Source organism: Microtus oregoni, unplaced genomic scaffold, assembly GCF_018167655.1.
Source record: "Microtus oregoni isolate MIOR12 unplaced genomic scaffold, Mior012 000065F_ref0000479, whole genome shotgun sequence".
Taxonomy (NCBI): Eukaryota; Metazoa; Chordata; class Mammalia; order Rodentia; family Cricetidae; genus Microtus; species Microtus oregoni.
Genome location: NW_024543875.1, coordinates 3578773 through 3603885, shown reverse-complemented (window position 1 = coordinate 3603885; position 25113 = coordinate 3578773). Strand labels below are relative to the sequence as shown.

The following is a 25113-nucleotide window of genomic DNA, read 5'->3' as shown; positions in this document are numbered from 1 at the left end:
CTGTATATAGCTTTTATTATATTTAGGTATGACCCTTGTATCCCTAATCTCTCCAATACTTTTATCATAAAGGGATGTTGAATTTTGTCAAATGCTTTTTCAGCATCGAATGAAATGATCATATGGTTTTTTTCTTTCAGTTTATTTATATGCTGGATTACATTGATAGATTTTCGTATGTTGAACCAGCCCTGCATCCCTGGGATGAAGCCTACTTGATCATAATGGATAATTTTCCTAATGTGTTCTTGGATTCGGTTTGCCAGTATTTTGTTGAGGATTTTTGCATCGATGTTCATGAGTGAGATTGGTCTATAATTTTCTTTCTTGGTTGAGTCTTTGTGCGGTTTTGGTATCAGAGTAACTGTAGCTTCATAAAAGGAATTTGGCAGTGCCTCTTCTGTTTCTATATTGTGAAATACATTAAGGAGTATAGGTATTAGGTCTTCTTGGAAGTTCTGGTAGAATTCTGCATTGAAACCATCTGGTCCTGGGCTTTTTTTGGTAGGGAGGTTTTTGATAACCTCTTCTAATTCTTCGCGACTAACAGGTCTATTTAGATTGTTCACCTGGTCCTGGTTTAACTTTGGTATATGGTATTTATCTAAAAAAGTGTCCATTTCCTTTACATTTTCCAGTTTTGTGGCATATAGGCTTTCTTAGTAAGATCTAATGATTCTCTTAATTTCCTCTGTGTCTGTGGTTATGTCCCCCTTTTCATTTCTGATCCTATTAATTTGCAAATTCTCTCTCTGCCGTTTGATTAGTTTGGATAGGGGTTTGTCAATCTTGTTGATTTTCTCCAGGAACCAGCTTTTTGTTTCATTGATTCTTTGTATTGTTTTCTGTGTTTCTATTTTGTTGATTTCAGCCCTCAGTTTGATTATTTCCAGTCTTCTACTCCTCCTAGGTGAGTCTGCTTCTTTTTTTTCTAGAGCTTTCAGGTGGGCTGTTAAGTCTCCAATGTGAGCTTTCTCTGTTTTCTTTAAGTGGGCACTTAGTGCTATGAACTTTCCTCTTAGGACTGCTTTCACAGTGTCCCATAAGTTTAAGTATGTTGTTTCTTTATTTTCATTGAATTCCAGGAAGACTTTAATTTCTTTCTTAATTTCTTCCTTAATCCAGGTATGGTTCAGTAGTTGACCGTTCAGTTTCCATGAATTTGTAGGCTTTCTGGGGGTAGGATTGTTGTTGAATTCTAACTTTAATCCATGGTGATCTGATAAGACACAGATGGTTACTAATATTTTTTTGTAACTCTAGATGTTTGCTTTGTTACCGACTATGTGGTCGATTTTTGAGAAGGTTCCATGAGCTGCAGAGAAGAAGGTATATTCTTTCCTATTTGGGTGGAATGTTCTATAGATGTCTGTTAAGTCCATTTGCTTCATTACCTCCATTAATTCTCTTATTTCTCTGTTAGGTTTCTGTCTGATTGACCTGTCCATTGGTGAGAGAGGAGTGTTGAAGTCTCCTACTATTAGTGTGTGCGGTTTGATAGCTGCCTTGAGTTTTAGCAATGTTTCTTTTATGTACGTGGGTGCTTTTATATTAGGGGCATAGATGTTCAGGATTGAGACTTCATCCTGATGAACTGTTCCTGTTATGAGTATAAAATGCCCCTCTCCATCTCTTCTGATTGATTTAAGTTTGAAGTCTACTTTGTTAGAGATTAGTATGGCCACACCTGCTTGTTTCTTAGGTCCATTTGCTTGATAAGCCTTTTCCCAGCCCTTTACTCTGAGTAGGTGCCTGTCCTTGTGGTTGAGGTGTGTTTCTTGTAAACAGCAGAATGTTGGATCCTGTTTTCGTATCCAATCTCTTAGCCTGTGACTTTTAATAGGTGAGTTGAGTCCATTGACATTAAGTGATATTAATGACCAGTGGTTGTTAACTCCGGTCATTTTTTTAGTCGTAGAGTTTGTGTGTTTCCCTTCTTTGATTTGTGTTGGTGAAGGGTCTCTAGATGTCTGAGTTATTGTGGTCATTGTTGGACTCCTTGGTTAGTGATTTTCCTTCTATTACTTTCTGTAAGGCTGGATTTGTGGCTGCGTATTGTTTAAATTTGTTTTTATCCTGGAAAATTTTATTTTCTCCATTTATAGTGAACGAAAGCTTGGCTGGGTATAGTAATCTGGGCTTGCATCCATGGTCTCTCAGTTTCTGCAGTACATCTATCCAGGACCTTCTGGCTTTCATGGTTTCCATGGAGAAGTCAGGTATATGTCTGATAGGTTTACCTTTATAAGTAATTTGGCCTTTTTCCTTTGCAGCTCTTAATATTCTTTCCTTATTCTGTATGCTTTGTGTTTTGATAATTATATGGCGAGGGGATGCTTTTTTATTGGTCCAGCCTATTCGGTGTTCTGTATGCTTCTTGAACTTTCATAGGTATATCTTTCTTCAGGTTGGGAAAGTTTTCTTCTGTAATTTTATTAAATATATTTTCTGGACCATTGAACTGCACTTCTTCTCCTTCTTCTACTCCTATTATTCTTAGGTTTGGTCTTTTTATTGTGTCCCATATTTCCTGAATATTTTGTGATGAGAGTTTGTTGGACTTGCTGTTTTCTTTTATCAGTGTGTTTATTTTCTCTATGGTATCTTCAGAATCTGAGATTCTTTCTTCTAACTCTTGTATTCTGTTGGTTATGCTTGTTTCTGTAGACTCTGTTTGTTTACTTAAATTTTCCATGTCCAGCCGGCCCTCTGTTTGTGTTTTCTTCTTTGCCTCCATTTCGGTTTTCAAGTCTTGAACTGTTTCCATTATCTGTTTGATTGGTTTTCCCTTGGTTTTCTAGGGTATCATTCACTGATTTATTCAATTCCTCAAACTTTCTGTTATATTTCTCATCCATTTCTATAAGGGCGTTTTTTACATGCTGTTTAAGGGCGTCAATCACTTTCATGAAGTCAATCTTTTCTACTTCTTCTTGATTAAGGTATTCATGTCCTCCCGTTGTGAGGTCGCTGGTTTCTGGTGGCTTCATGTTGCTTTTCAGCTTGTTGGGCGAATTCTTGCCTTGGCGTCTGCCCATCTCTTCTTCCAAATGCCCCCTTATGGATCTTCTTTACCAGATCAGGTCTCCTTGCCTACCCAACGCTGGCTCTCCCCAACGCTGTCTCTCCTGGTGCCCCAATGTTGGCTCTCCTGGCGCCGCCGAGAGATCAGGCCTCTGTGCTGGTGGGCAGGTAGCAAACAAAGCGCCTACCCTGCTTGGTGCAGGCAGGCCATAGAAACAAAGGGACTCCTGCCCGCTTGGGTGCCCCGAGGTTTCGGACCCAGTGCCCAGACAGGCTGGGCTGGGTGATGTTATGTGCCAAAAGAGGGCGGTGGGGCCGAAGTGGGGAGGGTTCTGGATGGAAGCTGGGTGGGCTAGGAAGAAAGAGGTGGTATGCAGGGAGTGGAGGCCCTGCAGAGAGCTCAAGAAGGATAGGGGGCCAAGGAACCTCTGAGCTCCCCTTCCCAGGCTGGTGCTGCGGGGCCAGAAACTCACCCCAACGCTGGCTCTCCTGGCGCCGCCGAGAGATCAGGCCCTGGTATTTCTTTGTAATCAAAAAATCCCACCATGTATTTTCATTCACTTCTGTGTCAGAGCCTTCCTGTCTTCTGCTATGAACAGAAGGCACTGGGCTTGTCACATTAGGGCTAAGTTAAAAGTTCTTGAATCTTATAATAGTAAAATGATGGTCTAGTTTTAAAATAGTTCTATTATTTTATAGTTTGTTAGAAAATGTGTGGCTTTTCTGCATTTTCACTTTTAACTGTTTTAACAATATAAGATTAGCTTATTCTTCAGTAATTATATACTAATTTTGTTTAAGTACTTTATAAATATAATTATCACTTATTTTGTGTGATTTTTCTCTTGAATTTACTAGATGTGTGGCCATGTGTACCTGACTCCACCTCCGCCTTCTTACCCATACATTGATATGATGCTGATGGCTGTTAGGTGAAGATCAGGAGACTTAGTTGTGAAGTCCGTAGGTCCTGCTGTGGGATGGCTTTGTGCTGAGTGCTCGTGCACTAGAAGGCTCACTCCTGCTCACAGCACAAGCCACCTCCATAGTGACCATGGTCTTGTAGAACTGGACTGTGGAGCTGTAGATCCTAATGTCCCCAGCAGGCTAATAATGTCTATATCAGACCTGTTGCAGTGTGTAGTAGTGATGCCTTCTCCATGGCTGTGCTGCTGCCTGTCCCACCTCTTTGACTCTGCAGCAGCGTCTTCTATGGTGATTTTTCTTACCGTCTTTGCTTACTCTGGTTCTTATGGCTCCCTCGCATCTCTGTCCCTATGAGAAGAGACGACGTTAAATTAATATCATGGTTTCCCTGCAGTGGGCCTGCTGTTGGCTCCTCTGTAGTGCCAGCTCTGTGGCTGTTTAGTGATCGTACTCAGACCTCTCATTGCTGCCCATGCTTGCTGTGTTCTGAAACCATTATCAGTGTAAAAACACAGATTATTTTCCTAATTAGATTACTAGATATATTTTGACAACACAGTTACTTTTTTAAGTGATATTTTTATCTGGATAAATCTGAAATTTGTATGATGAACTTCAAGTTTTTCTGATATAGTAGGTAAGTCATATACAGTCTGAAATCATGTTTGCAGTCGGAATCCACACAATGCACTGTTGTGATTGGATGGTGTTACTTAGTGTATCGGGGATTTTTGTTTGTAGGCGCTGATACAAATTAGTTAACATTAGTTAAAATGACCTTGAAAGACTATGGATTGCAGATCATGTTATGTTGAATTATAGAACTCACTTAAAAGTATAGTGTTCCCAGAAATTGCCACCAAGGTCAGGAGTACTAGTTACTGCATAGCAATGAATGCTAAAATTCATTGGGGAAAGTTAATCGAATGTAATTTATTTCCATTTAAACTCTATGGTCCAGCCTTTGATTGGCAGTGGTAAGCAGAGCTGAAAGTGTGTCCCACGGATCTGCTTTGATAGGCCCCTCTCTACAGTTTGTAGGCCAGTGCGTTCATCATGAAGGAGAACAGATCTTTGTGTCTTTGCGCCTTTACTTAAGCTTGCATTTGTTCTGCTGTGCAGTGTTTCTGGGAATATCGCAAGTGCTCGTGGAGCCGTGTTCAGATCTTTGCCCTGTAGCCCAGACCTTTCTAGATGAGCTCTCAACTGTCGGTTCTCGTAGTGTTCTGTTCTCAGTCCCTGTGCCTGTGCCCTCCAAGTCTGTGAGAATGTGGTCTAATGTTCTCCAAGGCCTCAGTGGCCATGACTGACTTGTAAAGCTCAGGTGAATGAGGACTTAGTTTGTCCCTGGAGTCTGTTTAATATTTTCATAGCCATCCTTAGAGTGTTTCCCAGCTGTGCTATGTTGAAGGTGAGGGAAGAGGCTTCCTGCCATCTCTACCTAGCTGCCACTTTCTGTCTTGACTGAGGCAGCAGCGATGGCTGCTGGCTATTGAGCACCTGTTCGGCGTGCTGTGCCGTCATGGTCATGGCATTCTTTCTCTGGACTGTCCGGCCTTCCCTCTGGGCAGCTGTTGTCACATGGTGGGACCTAGTCTGTGGTGTTGTAAAGTCGTTGTCAGCTGCAGCTCAGGTTCCCCTGGGTTTTCTTGAGCTTCTGCTTGTGTCACTGGTCTTGTGTTCGTCCTCCTCCAGGCATATTCTTCATGTGCTGAGTCTGTTTTAGTTCATACGTCACAAGTCTCACCAGCCAGTTCTGCCACCTACTTACTGTTGTCAGTGTAAAAATGCCTTATGAACACAGTGTAGAATCCTGTCCCGTGAGAGCTGCAGTTGGCTTTGTTGCCTTGCAGCCCGCCTCTGTTTGAAACAGTGCCACGGGTGACCCAGCTTTGTTTCGCTCGGTATCTGTGTTGATACCTGCTGTCTTGAGTACCTGGTGCTGAGTCAATTCCAGATGCTGTGTTCAGGACCTTGGGGACTTTGGCCTAGTGCTCTGGCTCTGTTGCTTGACCATTGAGGTCTCAGCTCCTTTTCAGCTTCCTGAGATGTATGTTGTTGTCTGCCTTGCACTATATTTGTAGATGGTGTTAAGTCTTAACGTGGAACATACTGAAGGCGTCTCCCACATACCTGAGTATTTACTCTTGGACTAAGACTGAGAATTCTGTGCGACTCTCTCATGAAAACACTCATGATTTCAGCTTACATTCCTGCTCTCATATTCCAGTTTTCACTGTTTCTCAGTTCTACCTTATAAAAACTTTGGAAAAAAGGCACATCTGCTCTCAGAGGAAGAGTGAGGGAAAGAAAGACATAGTAGGGTGAAAAACTTGGTGTATTTGCCTCTCAGTAGTACAAGGCTCTATAATTCTGTCACTTGGTTTGAGCATGTCACTGTGTATAAATTGCTCTTCAAAAGCATTTTTAGTTACATGAATAAGACTTGACAAAAAGACATATTGGAATGTTCACAATCTCTCTTCTTTCTTGGCATGGTGTTCCAAGGCCACGGTGGCTGTCTTTAATTGCAAAGTATGATCTGGATCATTTAAGGGAGCCTACCATCTTTGGCTGTGACAGACTTGTCCGGATATTCTGTCTAAATCCTGGCCTCCTGGTGGGGCTATGGCAGGTAAGATGGAGTTTATGCACAAACTGTGCCGTGTCCTTGACAGTTGCACGTTTGCACACTGTTATGTAAGGTGGAGTTCATGCATGGACGCTATCGTGTCCCTTGACAGTTGCACATTTGCACACTATTATGTAAGATGGAGTTCATGCATGGACGCTGTCGTGTCCCTTGACATTGCATGTTTGCACACTGTTATATGTGAGACTGAATGTAGACGTGGAAGCATTCAGTGCTGATGCATGATGGGCACCTCCTCTGTCTTCCTGTTTCTACTGACAGTTATTTCTTTAACATTAGGGTACTTCCCCTCTACCTCTCCCAGTAAGTCTATGTTCCACTCTCAAGTCTTTCTTTGCCAGAGTTTCTTGATAGTACATGCATGCCCAACATGGAGGTCTCTGAGAGCTTTCTGACGTGTGGATGTGACATGGGCACACCCTGCCTTCAGGGTTAAATATCTACGAAGTTCTTTCAGGCTGTGTGCTCTGCTTCACCAGGCCAGGCTGAGTTCTGATCCTTTAGAGTTTTTGTTTTATTTTTTAAATTTTATTTTTATTTTGTTTTTTTGAGACAGGGTTTCTCTGTGTAACAGCCCTAGCTATTTTGGAGCTAGCTCTGTAGACCAGGCTGGCCTCGAACTCACAGATCTGCCTGCCTCCCTAGTGCTGGGATTAAAGGCCTGTGCCACCAGTGCCTGTTTTTTTATGGAATTATATCTCTTCCCCCTTTTGCCCCTCCTTGTATCCACTCACAGGTCTCTTCCCTCTAACCCCTTTCATGCTCCTCCCACTCTCAAACTGATAGCCTCCTTCTATTATTGTTACATATACATGTATCAGTATGTATGCAGAAATATATGAATGCAACCTGCTAGGTTTATTTTTGTTGTTTGTGTATGTAGTTTTAGAACTTGCTATTGGAGAACCAACTAGGGAGCTCAGTCCTGGGAAAAGCTATAATTCTCTGTCTCTCAGCTCTCATTCTTTGCCTGTAGTTCTGTCTAGACATGGGACTGTGTGACAATTTCCTTTTTCTATGTCAGCCTGCCTATTGGTTGTGCTATTGTTTAGGTCTTGTTTATGCAGTCATTTCTGAGACGGACTGTCTGACAAGGAACTTACTGATGTTTTGACCATTCAGAATCTCGGTTGGGACTCTTGGGTAATTCCGGGATGTATCAAGTTGACAGCTGAAGCTAACTAGGAGAAACATTGTCCAGTAATGCCCAGTTTATGAAATTTACCAGACATCTGCAGGGTCTTATCAGATTGTCTTTATTTTTGAAAATAGTTTGAAATAGCTTGAAATCATCTCTCTCTTTTGTTCACACACAAGTATATGTATCTATGTATACATGCATATGAATATATGAATATTATATATTATTTATGTATACAAATAAATAACATGGAAATCATTGTGTATAATAGGCACTTTGCTATTGCACAAGTGTAGAATGTTAATTCTTTTGGGACCATGTGTTCTGCCAACTGAGTGAATCATGGTCCAGCTCTCGGTATTGTGTGCAAGTCTTATAGTAACACTTTATTGGCAATAATAATGTATACATCTTCAAGATGATAAGGTGTGATTTTCACAGTGAACTTGTGAAAAATTAAAATACTTCTATTGAAAACTATGTTCTTTTAAACTACCTTTTCAGAAGGACGCAGAACTGGCTTTTGTCATGGCAAATCTTCATTTTCATCACCTTGTGGAGAGAAGCACATTAGGCTCAGCCACTCTGTATGTATCTGTATATGGGTGAATTGGATTCTCATAAGGTTCGAAGTCAGTTCCCTCTTAATAGTCTTAGGATAGCTGTAAAAGTATTCTATATTCAGTAGACTCAAGACATCAGACATGACTGATCACTTAGCTATCACTAAGATAATTGTATTATTTATGGACATGTATCTACTCAGTTTGTTCCAGTTTAAGGACTGTATACCTGGTAGGGTATTACTTAGAGGGGCAAGAGTGCTTTGTTCTGATAGCATGCTACCATCCTCCCTCAGGTTCTCATATTTAATAATCTAAAGTTTTGAACTTGGAAAATGTCCAGACCTTTGGCCCTCTGGTTGACTCTGGTCTGTTCTGTGGGTGTCTTCTAATATATCAGCCTGCTGTTAGGTGGAGAACAATCTTTTTTGTCTCCCTGCAGCTTTCCCCTTGCCTGCTCCTTACTCAGTTTTTAAGTAAAGCTCCTGGATGCTTTTAAGTGTGCTGCCTTCCATGGTGAAGTTTTTCTTATTGAAACAATTAGATGATTTTAGCTTGCATCTTAGCCTGATTCCTTGGCCTGTAGGTCTGTGTTGGTGCCCCTGTCTTTGGTCACTGAGAAGACCGAGGGCATGGTGGCCTTTGTAGAACTGCTGTTCTAGGGCGGATCTCAATCACAGTCACTGTGCTGGTCTGGTGGCTGCCCATGGATCTCTATATCTGTGCCAGTTTTGTTAGAAGCTCAGTTTTGTGAGAACATGGAACAGTTCCTTTGAGTTCACAGAATGAAGGTTATTAGGTTCCTATAGCGTGTCATTGGTAGGAGTAGTGTTTTGAATAGATAATAATTTTTAGGAGTGTTTTACAACCAAGTATTTTGTCTGTGATGTTGACAGATTTGTGTGTGTGTGTTGATTTGTTTTTCAGTTCCTATGTGTCACCTCAGCATCATGGTCCCTTATTGGATGACAGCCCAGAATATGGACTGCAAGGCTATCAGCTCCACATTGACATGCACGGCGGTGGGACTTTCTACCTGTGTAGTACACTTTACGCACTCTTCTCCAGCAAAGGTGAAATTATCGTTTCTGAGATTGATGGGTTAGGGGAGAGAGAGGAATCACCCTTCTAGCTGGTCCTTTATAGTCTGCCAGCCTGGCTGTGTTGCGTGGGCCTCTCTGGCTGTCTCTGTCTCCCGCTCTCTCACCTCTGCAGGATGCTCGCCTCCTCTTTTCTGTCGATGTTCCTGACTGTTTTCTTAACTCCCAATCTTCCCTTGACCCTGGAATTTGGTGAATGTGATCACCGGGTGGACGCCTTAGCCTTGCAGAGAGAGACTAAAGAGAAACCAGTTCTTCTCATATTTGCACTAGCTTGGTGTTTGCCATTTGCCATACTTTCCAAAATTAAGAAAAGGGCTGGGAGAAATTCAAGCTCAGAATGCGTGCCCTGTTCCTATCCACCTACTTGTTTCCTTTTGGGATTGCTTTCTGAATTCTTAAACTTTAAGTCCGGTGTAGGTCTGCTTGGGTTCCAGTTTAACATTTTTGGTGAGTGTATTTTATAGAGGAAAATGTAACTTCATTTCGCATCATCTTACAAGGCGTGCTGTCAGGCGCCCTTCAGTGATGCTGAATGGAGTCATTTGGTTAAGAGGACGATTGCATTTCCTCACTAGGAAGGGATTCTTTTTCAAACATAATTACCCATCATCCTCTTGCCATCCACTAATGACTCTTGTCCAAATCAGTTTTTTTTTGTTTTGCTTGTTTGAGTTTAGAAAAATGTTGATTTTTAAAAATTATAGCATTAGTTTTAGATTTGTTGACTGAGCTTTTCTGTAAAGCATGTTCTCTTATTATCCGGTGAGCGACGGAAACAGCTAAGCACTCAATTCTCTCCCTTTCAGCCACGGATTGTAAATTAAGAAGGCGACACCATTTGTGGTAGTGTCATATTGGGCTTTAGAACTTTTATTTACTTAATAACTTATCATTAGCTGTAGACGGCCCTCCTTTTGAAGCTAAGATTGTCACCAGGACTGTATCAGCTGGTGGTCTGTGCCTTTCAAGTGTGTTCATCTGCAAGCCACCCTTGCCTTTTGGGTTGAGGAAGATTCTCGCGCTTGTTGGTATTTCCTTTCATTCACTAAAATTGCTCCTCCACAGTTTCCACATGTATATGATTGCTCCCTGCCCGTCTCCCCATCCCTGTCATCCACCTTCCGCATATCCCTTTCCTGCTGTCATGATCTTTTCTTTTGCTTTATGATCTACTGAGTTAGTCAGGGCTGTCTGTGTAATCATGGGTTTGGAACTATCCTTTGGGACTTAGTGGACCCCCACTTGATACACAAATGAAAATGATTATGGGCCCTCACCAAAAATCCACTGTTACTCAGTAGTTGAGCATGAAAGGGTAGGGGCCCTATGACCCCCTCCCTCCCCCATGGCTGGCTGTGGAAGACCCAGTGCGTGTCTTGTCTTCTCTGTGCGTTGCAACCAAGGTGTGTCATATTTTCAGCAGTAGGTCCTTAGGAGGAACGCTAGAGCTTGTATTGTGTTTGAAGCCAGTGGATCCTCCGTGACCAACATCCCTTACAGAAGTATCCCACACCTGGCAGGGGGATGTTTTCTTGTTGACCCATTGATTCTAGGAACAGCATTGTCTAGACTTATCAGCAGTTTCCCCTTTAACTTTTAAAAAAATATTCTTAATTGAATTACAAGATAGTAGGTGTCTGGATGGATTTTCAAACACTTTTCAGCTTGCTTAGCCCTTCCCTTCCCTGCCAGCATGTCTCTCTCATCCCTCTGTGTTTTGTGCTAAGCCTGTGTTATCAGCAGTCTGCCCGCCCTCTACTTTCGCTTCAGCTGGCTTTCATGGCCATCACTTCCCAGTGCGCCCACCTGCCTCCCTTCATGAGAGAGAACAGGGAGCACTTGTCCTTCTGGGCCCGAGTACCTTACTCCGTATTCTTTCCAGTTCTGTCATTTACCTACAGTTTCATTTTTCTTTACAGCTGGGTAGAATTCTATTGAGTATATGTACCACATTTGATTCTGTTTCTTGCCTATTGTGAATAGAGCAGCAATGAACATAGATGTCCAAGTATCTCTGCAGTAGGGTATTGAGATCCTTGGATATACACCCAGTGGTACAGCCGGGTCATATGGTAGATCATGTTTTGTTTCTTTGAGAACCTCCAGACTGATTTTCACAGTGTCTGTGCTAGTGTGCATTCCCACCAGCGCTGGAAAGCGTTCTCCTTCCCCATGCCACTGTTTGTCATAATCTGTGTTTGTGACGGTGGTCATTTATGATAGGATGTTAAAGTAGTTTTAATCCTTATTCTCTGGTGACTAAAGATGTTGACCACTTTTAAAACTGTTTATTAGCCATTCATATTTATTCTTTGGAGAACTCTTTCTTTAGTTTCATGGTATATTTTTAAATTTCTCTCTCTCTTTCTCTTATTTGGATTTTCTAGACAGGGTTTCTCTGTAGTTTTGGTTGTGCTGGAACTCACTCTGTAGACCAGGCTGGCCTTGAACTGACAGAGCCTCCTGAGTGCTGGGATTAAAGTGCGCACCACCATGCTTGGCTGGTGTTTGTTATCTTGGTGCTTAGTTTTTTTTTTTTAATTCCTTGTATTTTCTAGATACTAATCCCTTTGTCACATGTGTAGTTGGCAAAGATTTTATTCTATTCTTGGGCTGCCTCTTTAGTTGATTGACAGTTTCCATCTCAGTATAGAAGCTTTGTACTTTTATGAGATCCCATTTATCAATTGCTGGTCTTATTTCCTGTGCTGCTGGACTCCTATCAGAAAATTCTTATCCATAGCTGTATGCTGAAGCTTATTTACTACTTTTTCCTTAGCAGTTTAAAAATATTTGGTCTTCAGTTGAATCTTGGATCCATATGGAGTGAATTTTATTCAGGATGAGAGCTAAGAATCTAGTTTCATTCTTTTGCATGTTGATATCCACTTTGACTAACAGCATTTGTTGAAGATGCCATTTTTCTGAGTATTTTGAACATCATTGCTAAAAGTCATGTGTCTATAGTTGCAGTGACTTGCATCTCTCCCCTCTTCTTTCTGTTGCCCTGCTCCATGGGTCTGTCTTTGTGCCAGTGTGATACTGTTTTTATTACCATGGCTCTACAGTACAACTTGAAATCAGGGACAGCGGTAACATCCAAAGTGTTCTTGTTGTTTACTGTTGTTTAGACTGCTCATGGTCTTTTTCTGCTCTCACAGTCTTAAAAGTCCAAGTTCTCTTTAAAATCCTAATGTCTCTTTAAAAGTCCAGTCTTTTAGCTGTAGGCTTTTATATAATAATAAATAATAACAATGATTTTATGTAGTGTATTACTCCAAGAGGCAAGAACCAGGGAACAATCACGGTCAAATCAAAACAAAACTAACATCAACAATGTAAAAATGTCAGTGATTGACGTCAGGGACCCACATATGATCTGGGCTACAAGGGGCTTGAGCAACCTCACTTCTCTGGCACTAAAATCCGTAGCTCACATAACTCGTCTCATAAGTTCGTCTCATAAGTAAGCTCTACTCCACAGCTGCTGCTGTCCTTTGGAATCATCCCATGGTGCTGATATTTGTAATATGCTGGGATCTTTGCTGCCACAGAGGCTGCATCTTCATCAGTTGCCACTCCTATCTTCTCTTCAAGGATCCCAGCCCTGTGGTTTTTTTTTTTTTTTTTTTTTTTTTTTGTTCTTTGGGGCCCACCATCTAGCTCTCAAATAAATACACTGAGACTTGCTCTTTCTTATGAATGCCTGGCCTTGATTTGGCTTATTTCTAGCCAGCTTTTCTTAGCTTAAATTATCCCATCTACCTTTTGTCTCTGGGCTCTGCCTTTTTTATTTCTCTCTCTATTTTTGTTTCATTTTTGTGTCTGTCTGTTGGCTGGGTAGCTGGCCCCTGGCATCCTCCTTTTTTTCCTCGCTACCCTTCTCCTTCTATTTATCCTCTCTGCCTGGCAGACCTGCCTATCCTTTTCCTGCCCAGTTATTGTCTCTTTATTAGACCACTCCGGTGTTTTAGGCAGGCACAGTAAAACAGCTTCACAGAGTTAAACAAATGCAATATAAAAGAATGCAGCACATCTTTGCATCATTAAACAAATGTTCCATGGCATAAATGAATGCAACACAATATTCAACAAATATTTCACCACACCTCCCCAAAACAAGACTGTATAGGTGGCTGTTTTGAGTGGTATTTCTTCTCTGGTTTGTGTTAATGATTGTTGTTGGTATGTAGGAAGGCCATTGATTTTCGTGTGCTAATTTTGTTATCTACTGCTTTGCTGAAAGTATCAATTCTAAGAGTTCCTTGGTAGTCTTGTGTAGAGTCATGTCATCTGCAACGGGAGATAGATGCCTTAATCCTTTCCCTTCTTTTGTACTTGTATTCCTTTTATTTCTTTCTCTTGCCTTATTGCTGTGGCTAAAACGTTGAGCTCTGTATTGAATTGGACAGAGTGGACGCTTGTCTTCTCACTTACCATGATATTAGTTATAGGTTTGTTGTACATACCCTTTATAATGTTGACATGTGTCATGTCCGTTCATCATTTCTTTTCATGACATATCATGAAAGGCTGTTTGATGTTATCCAAGGGCCTTTTACATCTATAGGGATGATTGTGATCATATGGTTTATGTTTTTGAGTCCATTTTGATAATCTCCTGGGCACAAACCTGCTGTGAGCCTCCACCTTGGGCGGCTGTTTTCAGGCCCTGACAGCCCCTGGTAATGGGGCTGCTCCAGAACAACTAGCTGCTCTTTGCAGAGTTGGAAAATTCTGTTTTTAACTGAGCCTCAGGTGGTGTCTGTACCTCAGTATTTACCTTTGTTCCATCACACAAGGCTCTGCCGATAAAAATCTCTTCGGTGGAGTCCAGGTATATACCACCATACCCTGATCCACACTTGGGTACAAATGTTTCTGCCCTTGATGGTGTTGGAGAACTTAGTCTGCTGTGTCATGGTGCTTTCTGCCCCTTCCCAACCAGTCCTTGTCTCTGCACTGCCAACATTCAGCCTGTCCAGGTGTTCCCGTGGTAAGAACTGGCTTTGTTGAGTAGTGATTGAGAGTGGTGCCTTGTGAAGGGATAATAATGCAAGTTGGGCGGTCCTTGGTGCAGCTGCTTCCCAGAGTTCTCCTTTCATTTGAACCTTGTGACCATTGCTGTGGTCTGCGGGGTCCAAACTCTGCCTTTCCGGTCCCCTCTGTGGCATCATCCCCGTCTATCTTCTGCCCTGCTCTGCTTTCCCAATCCTGCTGTGGCAGGGCCAGCTTCCTTGACTGTATCAGGTCAGTGCTTTATGGGTCCTGAGCCTGCCCTCATGTCTGCAGTATGACCACCACAGGTCTTTGCACAGTCACTCTCAGGCTTGGGCACTCTCAGCTGGGAGACTTCCTTGCTATGCCACGTCTGGAATCTCAGGCTCTCCCCTAAGCTCTCTGTGTTGTGTTATTCAGTTTTACCAGTTAGTCTTATTTGAAAAGATATCCTTGATGCTGTTTCTTTATTTTGTTCCTGGGGGTCGCCTAGAATGTCAGTCTGAGCACTGAGTGTTCTGTAGGTGTGTGCATGCATATTCTCCAGGGTGATGTATAATCCCTTTCCTTCTCTGTGTTGTCCTTATCTCCTTCTGTTTGTGTGTCTGTACATATCATGTATGTAGAGTTCGTCTGGCTGCTGCTGACCGCTCTTGATGGCCACACTACTGAAGGGCCATTTGAGAAATCCTGGGCCTGTATGGAAATGGTCTTGCATCTTGGTGGCATTGCTGGACCACAACAAGAGGGTGGCAAGGGTTTGAGAAGCATTCCATGAAGAAAACCTTGCCTTCCTGCCTCTCAGAGTCTAGGCAGGCCTCCCAGATGCCAATCAAGCCTGCTTCTCAGGTTACCTCACAGGTCCAGAGTAGCCACTGTGGTTTTGCCCTGGCCTTATCACTCTTACAATACTATGCATATAGGGTAAAGCCCTGTCTTGCTCTTTGGAAGGAGGAAGCCCCAAAGGTTCATCAGTGGCCCAAGTGTATTATGTCTAGGCACCCATAGTATAGGTGCATCACTACATGTAAAATTTCGTTGCCATCTCCTCACTGCAAGGAAAGCCTCAAGCATGTTTTCTACTTCTGACTGATTACAACCAGTCTGTAAAATTTGTTTCTAAAGCTTTTACAGCTTTGAAAATGTGAAATAGTTTCACACTGTAAAAATACAGAGAGCTCCAGTACTGCCTGTTTACACCATCTGCCAACTTATTCCTTTTCCTTGCAGTGTTGTCCTCATCTCTTTCAGTGTACGTGTCTTATCCATACATGTTGATGTATGTAGAATGAGCCTAGCTACTGCTGAATGGGTTTCCGTCTGTTTGTGCTGGAGTTGTTAGTGATCACGTACACGTGAGCACTCATTGTAGCTGCTTCTGCAGTTCACTGTCTTCAGGAATTGCTGTGAGACTGGAATAGAGCATCTTCTCCTGAGTCACTGGTGTGGCCTCTGCAGCTAATAGCTGCCATGAGGTGAGGCTCCCATGTGCATCTGCATCCACCTCACTCCAGAGCACACACCTGGCTACATAACCATTGGGATATGTTTGTATTTTAATTGTATGCATGTAGCATGATTAATAAAAACCAGAGACAGAAATTGGGGTTCAACCTGAAGGTCAGAAAAGCAAAAACAGGCAGCTACTGGCTCTTACCTCTATCTCAGTCCGAAGTGGCCATCCTGCCTCCAGGAATCTCAGAATGAGACTGAGAGCTGTCTGCTCCGGTGTTATAATCCTCTCTAGTTCTGGGATTAAGGGTGTACAGTAGTACCGCCTGGTTTCCATGGCGAGCCAGGATTAAAGATATGTGTGATCACTGCCTGGTCTGTAGGGGTGATCAGTGTGGCTCTCTTACTCTCTGAACTTTAGGCAAGTTTTATTTATTAAAATACAAACAAAGTATCACTATATATGCATTTTAGGGTTTTCTCTGTGTCTCTGTCTCTCTGTCTCTCTCTCTCTCTCTCTCTGTGTGTGTGGGGGGGGCGTGCATGTGCACGCAAGCGAGCAAGCAAGAGAGGGCGGGGTGACTATAACTGTCTTTTCAAAGTTGTGGATTCCTAGATGTGGTCAAAGCGGGTCTGTTGTGCTGATTTGCTGCAGTAATGTTCAGTCCAGCTCTATAAAGGGTGAAAAAAACCATGTCAGTAATAACATGCTTGCTAAACATGTAAAAGTTGAAGTTAGTGAAGGAAAATGTTAAATTTAGTAATTTGTCTTATCTAGATCATGTGTGCTGTGTGTGCATCCACATCCTTCCCATGCTTAAGGCTCTATATAGTAAAAGGATTTTCCTATGTGGATTCAGGGCATTTCTCCCTCTTCATGTGATTCCAATAAGAGTCAGGAGAGGGAGCTGTTGCCATCAGAGTTTGTAATGTCTTTTAAAAATACAAATGGATTGTCCTTTACAGTTTTTGAGGAACTCTCTTGGTACCCTGTAGTATATTTAGTAAATCTCAGCTATGTCATTGTAGTTCAGGATGACAGAATGTTATCCCTATTTTTTTTTAAACTCTTTGTCCCTATCAAGGATGAAATGTTTTATCATCATGTCCCTAGAATTTGGGTTGCTCTCTGCTTTCTTTGTCCTCAGTGAGACAGGAGGAACCTGGCCAGGCACTAATGAGACACCTTCAGAGAAGCACACAGGGTCAAAGAGTCAAGGCCAAGTTGTTTGGTCCTTCATTAACAAGTAGTGACAGAATTCAAGGATGAAGCCCACACGGGAATAGACAGAATTCCTGCATTTCAGCAGTGAGGCCTAGAGCTTGCTGAGACAGGTGCTGGTACACACTGCTACTGAGAGGAAGATTGCAGGAGTTCTGTGGGGCCAAGGGAGGAACACGAGACAATTAGTCATGGTGTCGAGACTAGACACGTTAAATACCCAGGTTACTGTAGCAGAGGAAGGCTGAAGTGAAGTAGGGCGTGACACAGAGCCTGAGCCTGGTCATTTTGTAGGCCGTTTCTAGCATTCTGTCTGTGAGGAACGGTCATATCTATGTGCCAGTTTCATCCATAAATTGATTGCAATTGTTTATTTAAAAATCTTAGTGGGGATTGTAAAACTTGCAGAATTGATTCTGAAATAGTTTTGGATGGGTTAGGATATAGCTTAGTGGTAGAACACTTGCCTAGTGTAAGACCACAGGCTCTCTTCCCAGCCACGCAGATGGACAGTTAGGTGGGTGGTGGGTACGCAGGTAGACAGATGAAGGCCTCTTTTTGGGAAAACGAATAGAGGGATGGCTGCAAAACTTGGACTTAAAATTCTAATGGTGAGCTATTAGAATCTTTTCTGTGTATGCTGTAGGACTTTAGACAACAGTAAGATAATAATCAGGGAGTCAGGACAAAATTTAAGGAATAGACTGTTGCCATGACATTTGAGGCCCTTGTGTGGTCCTTATTGCTGCCATCTGCTTTTCCTTCTGCCAGAGGAAGCCACCATTCTGTACTGAGCTAATTGTTCCCCTATCTTTTTCTTTTTAAAATTTAAATTAAATTTAAACCTTTCTGTATTGTGAATTGATAACACCAAACAGATCCTTACTTGTTTTTGAAAATGATGGAGTCTGCTTGGTGAGCATTAGCCTGCACTCCTGCCATTAAGAGTGGGACAGAGGACCACTGCTCATCTTCTACAATTCAAAACAGTCAGAGTATCTAACCATTTAATTACATCTGATAAACATTTACTTACAGAAAATAATTATCACATAGCTTAACTAAGTATAACATGGTATATCTTTCTATCTGGGTGTGTCTTCATCATGTAGATTATATTAATTCTTGAAAACTTTGGTATAGAATAGGTTGTGTAGAATAATTTGCAAATAATAACTGGCAAAGAGGGTCTATAGAGTTGAATATATAGGGAATGTAAATCCTCAAAGAGTTTATTATGCATTCATTTCAGAGGGAAAAGATCTGATGAAGTATTCAGAATAAGTTCTAAGGATCTCATTCAGGCTACATCTTGGTCATAATATTTTCTGTTCGTAACTCATTCCATGTACTTTGCTAAAGGTTCTTTGAAGTTTTTTGTTTTTCAATACAAGCTGCTAAGCAAATCAGGAGCGACTCTTAATGCCTGAGGTTAGATTCTTGCACCACAGTGTTGAAGATAGCTGTGGAGCTGATAGTGGTGACTGCTCTGGGGTAGCCATGCTCACATCTCATAAAGCAGCCTACAGATTGTCCATGCCCAGTGCTGCTGTTGTCACCCACTTCAGATTGTAGCAGAACCTGCCGAGCTTTTAATTCCTCTTTCTTGTAGATCCAGCTCCCAGTCATGAGCACCAAGTCCTGCTTTGCTGTCTTCTCTTCGCTGACCTTTAGGCACATGTGTGTTTATTATGCAAGGTCAGAAGTTATTTGAAGTCCTCTGATTTCATGTGCCCAGGCTTCTGGACACTACTGTTTGCGTAGATTTTGCTACCTTTCAGCTCGACTTGATATGCACTTATTATGATTTCGGCCACTTCTCCTTCTGTGGGTGTTTTGACTGTTTTTCTGTGGAGCTGACTCATGCTCACTAAGGAACTGGAAAGCTGTCTTTCTTTGAGGTTATACAAGTGTTTGTGTACTTCTGTGTGTGGGGGGGGCAGTGTGCAGTGCTGAGTGTGTTCTGAAACAGGTTCTCTTGACTGGACTGACTGGCCAAAAAGCTCTAGGAGTCCTTTTCTGTTCCCCAGTGGTGACATTGCAGAAGCATGGTGCTCCTGTCTGCAATGCTTTTTAAAGATGGGTGCTGTGGATCTGGACTAAGGTCCTCATGTTTCACAGCGGACACTACGCACTGAGCCATTTCCCCAGCATTCTTTCCTTGGGAGTTTTATGTGTTTTGCCACTTTGACAAGTCATAGCTATATTGAAGTTTTTTTAAGTGATTTATATAATCTCTTTTCAAAGAAAAAAATTAAGATCCTTAGAATGTCACATAATTGATGACATTTTTGTGTATTCCCATTAAAATTAAGTACAAGGGAAGATTAACTGAGGATATATTTTGCTGTCTGAATTCAATTTATGGGAGGATAAGAGAGAAAGAGGGATAATAGCACAGGAAATACTTGCAGAATGACTGGCAAGTTAGTATTGAAGGTTGTTAAAAAACTGCCTTATGCAATTTTTTCCCTCCCTCCCTCTCTCCCTTCTTCTGTTTTTGAAAACGCAGATAGACTGATGTCATTTACTATTAGTTCCAAAGTTTATTGACTCACGAGGACAGTTCACAGTCCTTAGGATGCTGATGTATTAGTGGATAAAACCAACAAAGGAAAGATCTGTGGACTGAGGCTCACTGGAAACCACCCAGTGCCTAGAGTGCTCACTGTTCTCATGGTGTGTGTGGGGGGGTGCTCCCAGGACTGTGCAGAGCTGATCAAATCTTACTGTAGATTCAAGTTTTTATGGCGGCTGCTGTCGGTTCCTGTGACCTAGAGCTATTGTCTTTCCAGATTCCTACAAGGAAAGAGGCGCTTAGTATAAACCAAGAGCACAGGCACCAGGCACAGTGAGCAGCCTTATCAAGTAGGTGGAGGGTTCTCTGAATCCTGTTCTCCTGGATTGTCAAAGCCTGTCCCTGTGAGCAGAGCTTGTGAAGAGTAGATGGACTCCAGCATGCTATATGAGCTCTTTTCTGCACAGCTCTCCATTAGCATTTTGATTAGGTTACAGTACAGCCTGATGAACAGAGGAAATAGTCCAGTTGTGTCTTTGAAGTGTAAATCGAGCTTGCCAAAGGGCCTGATCAGCAACACAGAGGATAAAGGAATGTATACTTATTTGATCTTAGTATCAAGCTAATTATTACCAATTTCCAGAAGCAGAAGGAGAAAGGTTTTGCCCAGCATGGTATATTGTAGTCTTTTATCAGAATTCAGAGGTGTAGTTAGAATAAAGTAGAGAGAAACAACTTTAATAGCAAAGCTCACTGCTCCTAGCCTTTGACTTCTAAGAAAGGATGCTTTACTTTTTAGAGCATCTTTAGGTTCATAGTGAAACGGAGAGGAGGGCCATGCAGAACCATCCCATATGATCCTTTCTGCCGCTCCCTTTACCATGTCTCACCAGAGAGGAGTGTTAGTAACAGCCGATGCCCACATGTTAACCATAGTGCCCAGCAGTCACTTTTCTTACGTGTTGTGTGGGTTTGGGCAGATTCTAATGGTGTGTATCTGCTGTGAGTATTATATGCAGCCATTTGATTACCTTAGAAGTCTCTGTCCTTGCCTTTCCTCACTGTCTGGTAATCACTAGCCTTACTGTCTTTATACTTTGTGTTTTCTTCACACACTTCACACGGAATGTCACACAGATGGAATTATGAAGTGCACACACTTCAGACTGACTTCTTTATCATGTAAGGGTTTTTTCTATTTTTCATAGTGTGATAGCTCATCCTTTGTTAGTACTGCTTAGATGTAGCTTTTTCATTAATATACCGGAAGAAATCATGTCCAGTTCTAACTCTGGTGAATTTTGATTAAATATATATGTGTGTGTGTGTGTGTGTGTGTGTGTGTGTGTGTTCATGGAGGGTTTTGTATAGACATTTTCTTTCCTCCCTTCCTTCCTTCCTTCCTTCCTTCCTTCCTTCCTTCCTTCCTTCTTTTTTTGTCAGGGTTTGTTGGTGTAGCTTTGGAGCCTGTCCTGAAACTCACTGTGTAGACCAGGTTGGCCTTGAACTCAAGAGACCCACTTGCCTCTGCCTCCTGACTGCTGGGATTAAAGATGTGTGCCACCACTGCCTGGCTTTGTGTAGACATTTTCAACTCAACATATTTGAGTGTAAACAGTAAGGAGCACAAATATTCTACCCTGTGGCAAGAGTATGTTTACTTTTTAAGGAGGTTGCCAAACTTTAGGTAGGCTCCAGAGCATCCCCCCTCCCCCCCAAAAAAACCGAGCAGGTTATTCCTCTTAATTGCCCACCAGAACTGAATAAGATATCCTGGTTGCAGAGAAGTAGAGAAATCAAGCTGGAACTGAGCTGGAAGCTTCCTCCGATGCTGGAAGGTTCTGCTCAGGCTCTGGGGCTCACTAGGCATCAGTGATCCTACATGCTGAACTAGAAACTAGAATGTCTTTTATTTATTATTATTATTATTATTATTATTATTATTATTATTATTATTTTTTGGTTTTTCAAGACAGGGTTTCTCTGTGGCTTTGGAGCCTGTACTGGAACTAGCTCTGTAGATCAGGCTGGTCTCGAACTCACAGAGATCCGCCTGCCTCTGCCTCCCGAGTGCTGGGATTAAAGGCATGCACTATCATCGCCTGGCCAGAATGTCTTTTTATTATAAGATTTGAAATCTGTAGACAATTATTAGAAAAAATTAAATAAAACCCCTCAAGACAACTATTGCTCATAACTTGGTCCATTTTCAAATTCATAACACTTTCTCTGCAGAAATTATCTGGAAAATGTTGTTCTCTATTTTTCCTTGTCACTGCATTGTGAGCATTTTCCAGTTTTAGAAAAATTTGACTTCGAAAAGTTGTATGAAATTCCAGGTTTATCCTGATTTATTGGTCCCTTCTTCCAATTGGGCATTTAATCTTTCATTTCTTGTGATTGAAGCACTGTTGTCATCAATATTATTTTGAAAAGTCTCTAATGACTGTAGAGATCAGTGGCGTATCAGTTTACCCAGAGGCCTGTGGTCCTCATGGTGAGCACACTTATGAAGCGGCTTCACCATCACCTCTGACTGTCCACGAGAGCAGTTTATCCTTGTGCCCTTGCACACGTCGGTATTGGAGCCTGCTGATGAGGCAGTCACTGCTAGCCCCAGAAGGAGCTGGTGTTATGGCCCCATTTTCATGTTTCCTGACGGTCCTAGTCATATCTCTGTTTGGCTCCGTTATTTTAAATGTTGTGACTGGGTGCATACGCTTCTTACAGATCTTCCATTTTGTCTTTTACCTTTTAATTTTGTACATATAGATATCTCAGAAGTTTTCAGTTAGTTTTCAAATTGTTTTATATGGAGCATCCTACTTTGTAAAATCAGACATACACTCACCTTATTTCCTATAGGTTAATTACTTCTCTTCAGTTCTTACCCTTTTCTCTCAGGTGATTGCCTCTGATCGTTCAAGTTTAATTATGGTGTTATGAAAATGTATGTCTTTTACCCTAGTTAAAAAGTTAGTGATATATTATTATCATCTATTTATGCTTTTTATATTTATGTAAATATTTATTTTATGTGCATGAACTTGGCTAGAGACCAAATATCTATAGGATCTTAACAGAGTCCTGTTGAATTTGTACATTAATCTAGAAGGATTGGATTTAGGGCCTTGGTCTTACTGATGAGCACTCCACTACTGAGTGGAGTGCTGTGCACACTCCCAGTCAGACATACTTTATTTTGAGTTAGAGTTTTGGATCATTTCTTTGTTTGTTTAGGTTTTCCTTTACAATCTGTATTAAGGTTCTCTAAAGAACAGAGTGGATAGAACAGGTTTGTAACACAGCAAAGGTGCATTCATTAGGTTGGCTTACAGATGTACTCTGGGCAGTCCAGCAATAGTTGTTTCACACTGAAGAGGCCAAAAATCCAGTAGTGCAGACCATAAAGCTGAGCATTTCAGCAGTTGCAGGAGCAGAAGAACTGGAGGGTTCTTGGAGAGCCGCTGACCTCAGTCTGCATTGGAATCCAGGAGGAACTGACTGTAATGTGGGCAAAGGAATACCATAGCAACAGAGCAGAGGTTCTCACCTTCCTAATGCTGTGGCCCTTCAGCATAGTTTCTCATGTATGGTGACCCCAACCAGAAGCCTATTTCCATCCCTGCTTCCTAACTGTAATTTTGCCACTGTTATGAATTGTGCTGAAAATACCCATGGTTTCCAGTGGCTCTTAGGGGTCCTTCCACTCCAGGGTCGCAGCCCAGAGGTTGAGAACGGCTTTATGGCGGGTCGTCTTTCTTCAGCTGAGCTGACGGAAATTCTTCATAGGAGTGCAGCTGCTGCTTGCATTTCCCCGCCCCAGATGCTCTCAACTGAAACCAGATTCCTCGCACTACCTTAGCAGAAAACGGTGTTTGTGCTGATCCTGTGCTTTCCCCTCCATACAAATACTTTGGTTTTGTGTTGTTGTCATGAATACGCTCCTTGGGGTAATGTCTCCCTTTTCTCCTTGTTAGTTTGTTCTGCACCTCCAGGTCACTGTTAAGATACTGACTGGGCGGAGCATTCGCGCTCAGTCTGAGACACACTGCAGACAGCTTTAGAAAGGTCATCCAGTAACAGTTCCCTTTCCTTGTGCCCAGAGGAAGCTCTACAGCAGTTGAAAGTGAGTTCTTTTGAAGTGCTTTTCCTTTCTAGATCTTGTGCATACATCATATTATCTTATTTTTGTGACTGTGATACTAAAAATAGGTGGCTTTTTCATTCCCTCTGTCCCTGATATTAATTGCTTGCTGTGTTTCTAGGTCAGGTTGTACTCTGTAAGCGTCTCTCATGACACGTGAATCACGGAAGCAGTGCTGTCCTTTCTGGGTGGTGATTATTAGAAAACTTAGAGCAGGCACCGCACCATAGCACTTCATTAGGGGTACACCCCACCTTTCTTCTGCTCTGTACTTCTAGTGGCTCCCGAGAAGTGCGCATTGCAGGCGAACACTGCCCATGCCAGAGCCTACCTGGAGGAGGAGAGCCTTACTGTGGAGCACACCTGTTTAATTTTGGGGCCTGTTGAAAGATTACAGGTGCTCAGACTAGGGCATTAGAAGTCCAGGCTTTGCTACTACACAGACTGTGCCCCATGAGTCTCATGTTGCCCGGGCCAGGCTGAAAACAAGCCACCGCTCTGGCTGCCGGACGTCAGCTTTTTATTTGCCTTTGCTGGTGTTCCGACTTCTTTGAAGTATGTTGTTGTCAAGGAAATTTATTTAAGTTAGATGTTTTAGATAGTAAGATATTTTGTAAGGGAATTATGGAAATAGAATCTCATACAAAACACGTAATTTGCAAAAAATGTAAATGATAGGCTTTCTAATTTTCCCCTGGTGTGAGTTTACGTGTGCACACCATGATCTTTGACCTCTAATTTTCCCTTGGTGTGGGTTTACGTGTGCACACCATGATCTTTGACCTCTAATTTTCCCCTGGTGTGGGTTTACGTGTCCACACCATGATCTTTGACCTCTAATTTTCCCTTGGTGTGGGTTTACGTGTGCACACCATGGTCTTTGACCTCTAATTTTCCCCTGGTGTGAGTTTACATGTGCACACCATGATCTTTGACCTCTAATTTTCCCTGGTGTGAGTTTACGTGTCCACACCATGATCTTTGATCTCTAGGATATCGATCTTAGAGCCTCTCCTTGCATTGCAAGCTTCCTAACTGTCGGTGGGCCTACTTTCTGTACTCGTAATAAATTTCTGGGTCTCCTTTCTTTCTTGGTCTTTCCAGTGACTTCTTCCCGTCTTATACTCTATGTGGCATGGCAGAGACCCCTGCCTCGTTGTCTCTGCTGTCCCTGTGTAGCATTGACCCACATCTGCTGCTCTGAGCAGCCTCCCGCCCAGGCTGTCACTTCTTGCTACTTAGGAATCTTGCAATCAGTTGTTTGATGACCCCTTATGTTGTGAGGAACACCTTTCATTTTTCAGCCAGCGTCTCCCTCCACCCTTGCTCCCGTGCCCTCCTGCCATGCTTCCTCCCTCCTCGGCC

General features: G+C 42.3%; 1 protein-coding gene across 3 annotated transcripts in view; it reads left to right on the top strand.

The window, feature by feature from the left end:
* The window catches only part of Fbxo15 (F-box protein 15), a 49520-nt gene that overhangs the window by 15903 nt on the left and 8504 nt on the right, over positions 1-25113 (top strand). For 2 of the 3 annotated variants that reach the window (XM_041640921.1, XM_041640920.1), the window contains 3 exons: positions 6460-6586; positions 8250-8332; positions 9236-9381. In XM_041640921.1, coding sequence (XP_041496855.1) covers positions 6460-6586; positions 8250-8332; positions 9236-9381 — 356 coding nt within the window. The remainder of the gene's footprint in view (positions 1-6459; positions 6587-8249; positions 8333-9235; positions 9382-25113) is intronic. The other variant, XM_041640922.1, reaches the window with a different exon arrangement.